Source organism: Cannabis sativa, chromosome 1 (assembly GCF_029168945.1).
Source record: "Cannabis sativa cultivar Pink pepper isolate KNU-18-1 chromosome 1, ASM2916894v1, whole genome shotgun sequence".
NCBI classification, from domain to species: domain Eukaryota; kingdom Viridiplantae; phylum Streptophyta; class Magnoliopsida; order Rosales; family Cannabaceae; genus Cannabis; species Cannabis sativa.
Genome location: NC_083601.1, coordinates 36,329,780 through 36,339,747, shown reverse-complemented (window position 1 = coordinate 36,339,747; position 9,968 = coordinate 36,329,780). Strand labels below are relative to the sequence as shown.

General features: G+C 34.8%; 1 protein-coding gene across 1 annotated transcript; it reads left to right on the top strand.

Moving 5' to 3' along the window:
* The first annotated feature begins 214 nt into the window (after window positions 1–214).
* On the top strand, window positions 215–9,810 carry LOC115706430 (uncharacterized). Its single transcript, XM_030634080.2, has 24 exons — window positions 215–551; window positions 1,047–1,154; window positions 1,300–1,448; window positions 2,221–2,302; window positions 2,421–2,833; window positions 2,915–3,347; window positions 3,448–3,671; window positions 3,949–4,144; window positions 4,306–4,451; window positions 4,529–4,703; window positions 4,836–4,889; window positions 5,241–5,420; window positions 5,730–5,842; window positions 6,336–6,515; window positions 6,924–6,981; window positions 7,480–7,539; window positions 7,637–7,678; window positions 7,777–7,904; window positions 7,995–8,130; window positions 8,223–8,300; window positions 8,656–8,772; window positions 9,110–9,172; window positions 9,272–9,354; window positions 9,435–9,810. The coding sequence occupies exons 1-24, from the start codon at window positions 405–407 to the stop codon at window positions 9,454–9,456; spliced, it is 3,387 nt and encodes a 1,128-aa protein (XP_030489940.2). The 5' UTR covers window positions 215–404; the 3' UTR covers window positions 9,457–9,810.
* The last annotated feature ends 158 nt before the right edge of the window (window positions 9,811–9,968 follow it).

Below are 9,968 nucleotides of genomic sequence, written 5' to 3'. Positions count from 1 at the left end.
TGATAAAAAAATCAATAATAAGTTTTTTTAAATAAAACTGAACAAATATTATTCCTAGTTGCTATTTTTCTATAACCTAGTAAAAAAAGGATGAGTTGATATATAATGCGGTGCGGGTGCAGTGGTCTTACGGTACTCCATCCACGTCAAGAAAAAAAATACCCCAAAAGTCAAAGACGTCAAAACATATTAAGGCAGTAATTTTCGAGAAAATAAATTATTTTACTAATTAAAAAAGAAAAAGAAAAATGAAAGGAGTTGTGAATAGTTGCAAGACGAGATCCACCTGAATTGGGCAGGCAAATGCACTCAGATCCCTTTCCGTATAATCCAATGGCCTTCTCTTTGATCCATTTTTTCTGATTAAATCCGATTCCAAATCCAAAAACAGTCACAATTTGAAGATGTATATGGCATATGGGTGGCCGCAGGTTATCCCACTCGAACAGGGTCTCGCTCCTTCATCACAGCGGATCATATACCTCAAGCTCATCAATCGATTGCTGCTCGTTGTGTCTCCTTCCCACATCGAGCTATGGAGCTCTTCTCAGGTACACTTAATGTGTGTTTGTATAGGAAATTTAGTTGGCTAATTGAATTCGCTTTCAACTTCTATATATGGGTGTGTGTCTTATTTTGTGCTTTTGCGATGGTTTATAGAGGAATTGCTAATTGAGGTTTTAGTGTGGAAATGGGTACAAGTCGTTGTATAATTTCGTTTATGTGGAAGATGAGTTTTGGAAATGTCTATGTCGAAACTGCTTGTTTTAGAGTGAGCTGTAGGTCTTTTCTTAGTGGTTTTAACCGAAATATAGTTTCGTATTTGTATAATTTTTTCACAGTTCAATGTGTGTATTTTGAGGAGTTGACGGTTATACTGTTATAATGTGGAAATGGGTACACTTTCACTTGTATATTTGAGTGTAGTTCTATTTTTTTTCTCTTTCGAAAGAGTAAAGAGAAGTGTAGTTCTTTGAAAGTAAATGGTTTAGTTCAAGTTATTCATAGAGATTTGACACTTTTTTTGTTTTGTATATATTACTCAGCATAAAGTTAGATTGGGGAAGTACAAGAGGGATTCAAATTCACTGATGAAGGAAGGAGAGAATTTGCAAGCTGTATGGAGTCCTGATACCAAATTAATTGCCGTTCTTGTAAGTTTTTCATTGATTTTCTGTAGCCAGTAGTTTAATTTGTTATTGTGAGTTGGCAAGATTTTTTTTGTGTGCAAAGGTTTCTTACTTGTTGTTTCTAGTATTTCTATTCATTCTTGGTTTTGTTTATTTATTCTTTTGGCAGACATCTTCTTTCGTTCTTCAACTTTTCAAGGTCCAGTTTACAGATAAGAAAATACAAGTTGGAGGGAAGCAACCCTCTGGATTGTTTCTTGCTAATATATCTCTACTTATCAGTGAGCAGGTGCCATTTGCACAAAAAGACTTGACTGTGTAAGTGGCTTTCTTCTTTGATTCAAAAGAACAATTTGATTCATAAGCAAACCACAGGCGCAATGTTAAAATAGGCCAGTTTAAGTACTAGCCATTTTGTCTTCAAGAGTTAGGGTCTTAAACAAATTGTAATTCAAAATCTATCCCAAACTCCCTGTATGTGTTTAGCTGCTGGATTTCTTCTTATAGAACGTTTCAACCCATTTCTTGATTCAAAATTTAAATGATGTGGTTTTTCTGTTTAATGTTTAAACCCTAAGTCTAGACTTGGGCCTTTGTTTATAAGGTCAAACCTCACAAAAACTAGGGGCATAAATAGTTCATAATTACTGAAATTTGTGCCTCCCATTCTCACCTAAAGAGCTTGATTTCTATTTTTTTTTTTTAAGTTTAATTGATAGTAGCTACTCATAGGGAGCAATACTTTTTTACAGTATTTATCAACATATAGAATCCAGAGTTTATTTTGTTATTCTAAATTTCAACTAATTGGAAATTAATATTAATAGCATCTGTTTGTAAAGTTGAATTTGCTGTAAAGTTAATCTATACAACTTTATGTTGAATATCCTAAGCTTTCATAACTTCTGCATGTACATGCATAGCTTTCATAACTTTCATAGCTTTCGTAATGAATTAATATCGGTATCTTGTTGCTAACCTTATTTCACACTGTAGCTATTTGTTTCATATTTTTTGCAGATATTTGTCTTGAAAATTATTTTCTTGTGATCTTATTTTTTTATTTTTCTTCGTAATGTGCCCTCTCCAGGAGCAACATTGTCTGTGATACCAAACATATGCTTCTTGGACTTTCTAATGGGTCCTTGTATAGCATCTCTTGGAAGGGGGAGGTAATGAAATGCTTCATTACAATGTTGGATTTTTTTTTCTTTTCTGATGTACAGTCCTTTAAATGATATACAACTTTTTTAACGAAGTGCCGAGGATTTACGTTGCTTTCATGTCCAGTTTTACGGGGCTTTTGAACTTGATTCCTTTCCACGTGATGTCAATGGGGTTGATCTATCATCACTTTCTTTGGATAATGGTATTACTGGAGGGCATTCAGAATCATTGATTACCAAGCATAATGTTCCCAGAAACTCTACCATTGTCCAGCTGGAGCTATGCTTGCCAATGAGATTACTATTTGTCTTATTCTCCAATGGGCAACTATTGTCATGTTCAGTAAGCAAGAAAGGTTTAAAGCAAGTAGAAGATATAAAAGCTGAAAGAAAGCTTGGTTCTGGTGATGCTTTATGTGCTTCAGTTGCTTCGGAGCAACAGATCCTTGCTGTTGGTACCAAGAGAGGGCTTGTTGAGTTATATGATTTGGGAGAATCTACATCACTTATCCGTACTGTGTCTTTGTATGACTGGGGGTAAGTTTGGGGTACCCTACACTATGATCTATGTGAATTGGTTGTCAGATAGTTCATGACTGATGTATTTATAATTTGCAGATATTCTATGGATGACACTGGGCCTGTTAGCTGCATTGCATGGACCCCAGATAACTCTGCTTTTGCAGTGGGTTGGAAGTTGAGAGGACTTACAGTTTGGTCTGTTTCTGGTTGTCGTTTGATGTCAACAGTCCGTCAAGTTGGTTTAAGTTCGGTATCCTCTCCAGTGGTTAAGCCTAACCGGGAGTGTAAATATGAACCTTTAATGAGTGGCACATCAATGATGCAGTGGGATGAACATGGATATAGGCTTTATACCCTCGAGGAACAGTCTACGGAGAGAATTGTTGCATTTTCTTTCGGTAAATGTTGCCTCAATAGAGGAGTTTCTGGCTCAACATATGTTCGTCAAGTGATTTATGGTGATGATCGATTGCTTGTTGTCCAGTCTGAAGATACTGATGAACTTAAAATGCTACATCTTAACCTTCCAGTAATGACTTCAAAACACAACTTTGATACATTACCCTGTTTTGGTTTTTATTACTTTTAATATAAATTAATGTCTCTAACATGGTTTTGCTTTTGTTCAGGTATCATACATTTCCCAAAATTGGCCAGTTCAACATGTGGCAGCTAGCCAAGATGGAATGTATTTAGCTGTTGCTGGTTTGCATGGGTTAATCATATATGATATTCGTTTAAGGAAGTGGCGAGTATTTGGCGATGTTACGCAGGAACAGAGGATTCAGTGTCAAGGTTTGTTATGGATGGGGAAGATTGTTGTTGTCTGCAACTACATTGACTCCTCTAACACGTGAGATAGCTATTCATATTAGTTCCTTTACTAAAATTTTGCAATGCTGTTTCTTAGTCATATTGTTTATTATTGTGTACATCTAGTATTGTCATATTTCATATGCCTATCTTGTTAATTGATAATAAATTTTACCCTATTAATTTTGTGATGTTGAGCTGTTTTTAAATTTTTTTTATTTAATTCTTTTATTTATTTATTTTTTTGTGGTGGGGTGGGAGGGTTAATTTTGCATAACTGAATTGCTGATACTGTTATTATGATATTATGATTTCAGGTATGAATTGCTTTTTTACCCTAGATATCATCTTGATCAGAGCTCCTTGCTTTGTCGAAAATCATTGCTTGCCAAACCAATGGTAATGGATGTCTATCAAGATTATATACTGGTCACTTATCACCCATTTGATGTCCATATATTCCATGTAAAATTAGTTGGTGAATTGACACCATCTACCACTCCAGATTTACAGGTAAAGAATGCTTTGCAGTTGCTTTCCATTAAGATGTCCTTCAAATTAATACCTATTTGCTGATAGCCGCATGGTTTTGATTTAACTTGCATTCTATATGTGAATAATTTTGTAAAAGATTATATTCTTCATACATTTTTAAGTGATAAAATGACAAACAGCTTTCTACAGTACGAGAACTTTCGATAATGACTGCAAAGAGCCATCCAGCGTCAATGCGCTTCATCCCTGATCAGCTTCCAAGAGAGTGTATTTCAAATAATCACGCTGGCTCTAATTCTGATTGCCTGGCAAGAGAGCCTGCTAGGTATTGCTGATCTAAATGATATTGTATTGTCTGCAAATAGCTAGATACATAGTTATAACAAATGTTTGCATTGCTAGGTGTTTGATAATGAGAGTAAATGGGGAGCTTTCTCTTTTAGATTTGGATGATGGACGTGAAAGGGAACTAACTGATTCTGTTGAATTATTTTGGGTTACTTGTGGTCAATCAGAAGAGAAAACAAATTTAATTGAGGAAGTATCTTGGTTTGATTATGGACATAGAGGGATGCAGGTAATGAGTCATCAAGTTCAGTATTTTATCTTTGATCTTATGCGAGATCTCGTATACTAAGTGATTTTCTGCCTTAGTTCTGTTTCTTTTTCTTGTCTGATATTTATTCTGGTTGGAAGTTTATTTTTACAGGTTTGGTATCCTTCTTTGGGTGCCGATCCTTTTAAGCAGGAGGATTTCTTACAGGTACGTGCATATAGCAAACTTTATTATGCTTATTTTTTGGTGCTAGATGTAGCAGGTTTTGCAAATAGTAAAAGCTTATCTTCATTCTTAGTATTGTTTTTCTTTTCCAAATTTCCCTGTCCCATTTAGTGTGCAATTTTAGTTATTTTCAAGGTGAGGTCATTACTAAATTGCTGGCTTCACATTCAAGCTTTTTATGGAAAATTATATTAATTTTTTTTAAAGAAACAACATAAGGTTTTGTAAGTTGTGAAATTATTTATGCTTCTTACAAATTGGGGGTAATCTTGGGAAGCTATAAGTTTGGTCTATTTACTCCGGTTTGTGAAGTAACTCAACATTATTCTTTAGTTGGATCCGGAGCTGGAATTCGATCGTGAGGTATATCCTTTAGGGCTTCTTCCAAATGCTGGTGTTGTTGTTGGTGTTTCCCAGAGAATGTCATTTTCAGCATGTACAGAATTTCCATGTTTTGAGCCAACTCCTCAAGCTCAGACCATATTGCATTGCCTTTTAAGGCATCTTCTTCAGGTACTATTTTCTCTTCCCTTTATGTGAAAGTGGAGGCCCGATGTTTCTTTTTACTGTTCAATTATGAAAATATCTTCTATTAAAAATTGAAAAGAAGATGTTAGCTTATGTGAAAGCTTGGAATATGACTTGAAGCCCTCTTTAAGTAGGTTCAAACATATGTGTTTGGTTGGGCGTTATTGCATAGGTGTCTATGAATTGCCTGTCTATCAAAAATTTATTCTGTTGGCTCTTGCAGCTCCTTAATTGCTGTGTTGTTATTCCCTTCTTAGTTGAAGATATGTTACTTGATTCTGATTTTGTATTCAGAGGGACAAACGTGAAGAAGCCCTGAGGTTGGCTCAATTATCAGCAGAAAAGCCTCATTTTTCTCACTGTTTGGAGTGGCTTCTCTTTACGGTGTTTGATGCTGAAATATCCAGGTACATTCAATGAGAATAAAATTATATCCAAAGTACAATGATTCTGATTTCGGCCATTATCAAAATGGAATAATATTTATGGTAGTTTCATTAAGCCTATCATTGCTGGTTCTTTCTGCTAACTTGGATTACCCTATTTCTCTATCTTTGTTAGTCCTTTTAACCCTAGTTAAGGTATGAAGTAATTCAAGGTGTAGGTTTTAAGGTATTGTCGGACACATGAATGATATTTCCCCTTTTAGTGAAAATAGTTAAAATGTATGAAAATCATTTGATACTTGTTGAAAATTAGTTTGGCTGCAAGCTATGTCTAGTTTGTTAACTAGGTATTTTTGTTGAATGGAAACTGTAATTTACTTCCTGGTTCCCTGCGTTAATTATTTACTTAGTCAAGACTGTTCATGATTCCTATGCATTTTTTGATCGCACTAGAAAATGATGTATTATTCCAGATTGTCCATATGATGTAAGTTCATATGTATTTTACGTGCAGGCAAAGTGTGAACAAGAATCAGAAAGCTGTTCCTAATTCCAAAACTTTCTCTCTTCTAGATAAGACTTGTGAATTAATCAGAAATTTTCCGGAGTATCTTGATGTAGTAGTGAGTGTTGCCCGAAAAACCGATGGCAGACATTGGGCAGATTTGTTCTCAGCTGCCGGAAGATCAACTGAGTATTTCTCTAATTCTATCTTTTTATGTACTTCTGTGTTTTAATGGCTTCAAGGCATATCTGCAAAGTACTTAAATAGGTGCTCAGAAGTTATGTTTCTATGAAATTGCTTAAAAGTTGAAAAAAGAAAGTATGTTATTTGTGAAAAAGGGGGTAGGAGTGCTGGATCTGAATTTTGATCTCAGGTCATGTGCTTTTAATGTTCGTCAGAATTTGTGCACATTTAGTCAGATATAAAATAGTTTTAGCATTGTCTGTAAGTGACAAAAGAACAAACTTTTGCGAAATGTAGGAAATAAGTCATTTGTAGCTGATACTTGAGGGCCCATTATTGTTGAATGCTTTGTTGGTATCTTATTGCTATAATTTTTAATTGTAAAACATTAATTTTTGTAGTTCCACTTTACAGGTTATTTGAGGAATGTTTCCAACGTAGATGGTACCGGACTGGAGCATGCTACATACTCGTAAGAATAATTTTTCCTCAAAATTAGTTATAACTTCTGTCAGAGAAGCGATTTCATTTGATAACTTCTGATGTCTTCCGTTCTAACTAAACTTGGAAATGCAGTTAATTATATTCATTTATTTCTAGTTTCATAATTTATTTTGTTTGCTCGATAATTGGGATGTAATTCTAGTACTTCGTAAACAATCTGTTTAGTTCCATTGAAGATGTTTAGTTTTGTTAGTTGAGTGAATTTTTGTTGACCAAAGCATGAAAATTTAAAATTTTACATATTGCTCTCTAATCATTACATATATGGGAAGCATAATTTTTGAAATGTTTTCTATAGTGCCTGTATTTATAAGGTTTATAATCACACCCACTTTCCACAACACTACAATTTCAAAAAACTTTGCCTTTTGATATGAAAATGTTCCAGCTGCAAATGCAGCATAAAATAGCCGATTGAGGAGGATTATGCAAGTTGGTGAATATATTTTGTTTTTGGATATCATAGGTTATTGCTAAACTTGAAGGTCCTGCAGTCAGCCAGTACTGTGCCTTACGCTTATTGCAGGTACTTGCATAGTTTTCATTTTAAAAATAGTCTATTTGTTTTTGGATATTGGTTTCTTTGGATAATGCTTCTAAGAAGAATTGGTCACATGATGCAGGCAACACTCGATGAATCTCTATATGAACTTGCAGGAGAGCTGGTATCTTTTCTAATGCACATTTTTGCTGTTTAAACACAAACAAGGCTCTTCTAGATACAGGAATGTTAACAGGAGTTTGATCCTTTTCTTGTTCCTAGGTAAGGTTCTTGCTGAGATCAGGAAGGGAGTTGGAACCTGCGTCAACAGACTCCGACAATCTATCTCCAAGGTTCTTGGGTTATTTCTTATTCCGTTCTAGTTACAGGAAGCAGTCCTTGGATAAAAGGTTAATGTACATTTCCCTTAATTTATGCTCTATCAGATTTTGCAGCTTTTTAATAAATGATACTAATATTGAAATTTTTCTTTGGAGCAGCACTTCATTCAAAGAACAGAGTGCTCATGTCACTTCTGTTAAGAACATCTTAGAAAACCATGCTAGCTATTTGATGTCTGGAAAAGAACTTTCTAAACTAGTTGCTTTTGTGAAGGGCACTCAGTTTGATTTAGTGGTAAGTGAAAAGGCTTGCACTTGTCATATAGGAATATGGATTTTTTTTTTTTGCTGCCAAATGATTCTAAGTGTTCTAACAATTTATTTCAGGAATATCTTCAACGGGAGAGACATGGTTCTGCTAGGTTGGAGAATTTTGCTGCAGGGCTTGAATTAATTGGCCAAAAGGCAAATCTCTATCTGAAAATTCTCTACTTCAATCTGCATTAATATTTATCACTGCCACTTTGTCACAGCTCAACATAACATTCCCTTTAATTGTACGACCATCTTATGGTGTGATGAAGTCCCGGTTGTTTTGGGAATGGACCAGTAAAAGGGATTGTATAATAGAATCGGATGTCAACAAAATCAATTTCCAGTTATAATGTTTGTCTAAAGATGATTAAATTACATCTTGAATTTTGTGATGATGTAGAAATATTTTTTATAGAGAAAAAATTAGGATATTGAGCCAGACTGTAAAATGTTTGGTTGAATGAAGTCTTTTACTGACCAAATCTACTCTCTCTTACGAGTCCAGCTCCAAATGGGAACATTGCAAAGTCGGTTGGATGCAGAATTTCTTTTGGCACATATGTGTTCTGTCAAGTTCAAGGAGTGGATAGTCGTGCTTGCTACTCTTTTAAGGCGGTCTGAGGTATGCTGGTCTTAATGCTGTCAAAATCTGTACCTCACATATTACAAACATGTTCACATCATTTGTGTGGGATTTTTATGCTCATTTTATACACGAGTAATTCATGTGGAAAGCTCGTTAGCATTGCCAAGGTTTAAAGATTATTTACGTCTATGGGCATATTAGATATAATTATTTTGCAAGATATTTCTGCTACATCTCTTGCTTTTTGACAGGGATAGTAGTTTATTTTTCTTTAAGTTCTTGGGCTACTGAAATAAAACAAAAGTTTCTGAATGTCCATGCTTTGCTTTTACCACCCATGTGACCTTTTTAGCTGCTTCTTAAAATTGCACAGGTCCTATTTGATCTTTTCCGGCATGATATGCGATTATGGAAAGCATACAGCATCACCTTGCAGGTATTGTCTCTTTAAACTGTCGTTAAGAATAATGATAAAGCTAACGTTAACACCAACACCCTGCTAATTGCATTTATCCCTTACTAATGTGTTTTTCAGTCACATGTAACATTCGTTGAGTATCATGATCTGCTCGAGAACTTGGCGGAGAAACTGTCATCAATTGTGAATGAGGAGGAATAGTGAGCATTATTTTTTGGTTTTGCAATTTCGGGATCTTCTTTGACAACCAAATTGATTCTCATTTTGTGACACTTCTCAGCGAGAACTCTTTTTCTGAGTAATAATAAATGACAACAGCCTACCGAGGGCAGCTGCGTCAAGTGAGAAAGTACAGAAAAAATGGGGCTACTTCAAGTTTATACATCCTTTTATAGAAGTAGATTATTTACTATTTTCCTTGGGGCTTTACATTGTTCTTGTTGATATGAGTTAGGGGGAAATATGTACTGGTCCAATGCTTTACATTGGATATGATTTTTCATTTCTTCATAGTATGTAATGTATAAATTTTTGGGGAGGAAGAAAGGGAAAGAAGAGAGAGGTTGGGAAGTAACAGGTAAGTTTGGTTTGAAAATTACGAGTTCAGTTATTTTATTTTTATGTTTTGTGTCTAATAAAATATCACCTTCCTTTCATTTCCCATAATTTAATCTCACTTAGCAACTTACTTGGAATATTCACAACAATCTCAACATATTCAGTATGGCTTAATCTCTTAACTTTTACTACTGAATAAAAAAATTCTTTTGGGCCTGATATAATGAGAGGAGTTACTCCATACCAGCCCGGTTGG

Coding starts and splice junctions, on each gene's coding strand:
- LOC115706430 (XM_030634080.2), top strand. CDS start 405: ATGTATATGGCATATGGGTGGCCGCAGGTTATCCCACTCGAACAGGGT. Junction 3,672..3,948: donor TACATTGACTCCTCTAACAC/GTGAGATAGCTA, acceptor TTATGATTTCAG/GTATGAATTGCTTTTTTACC. Junction 5,421..5,729: donor TTTTAAGGCATCTTCTTCAG/GTACTATTTTCT, acceptor TTTTGTATTCAG/AGGGACAAACGTGAAGAAGC.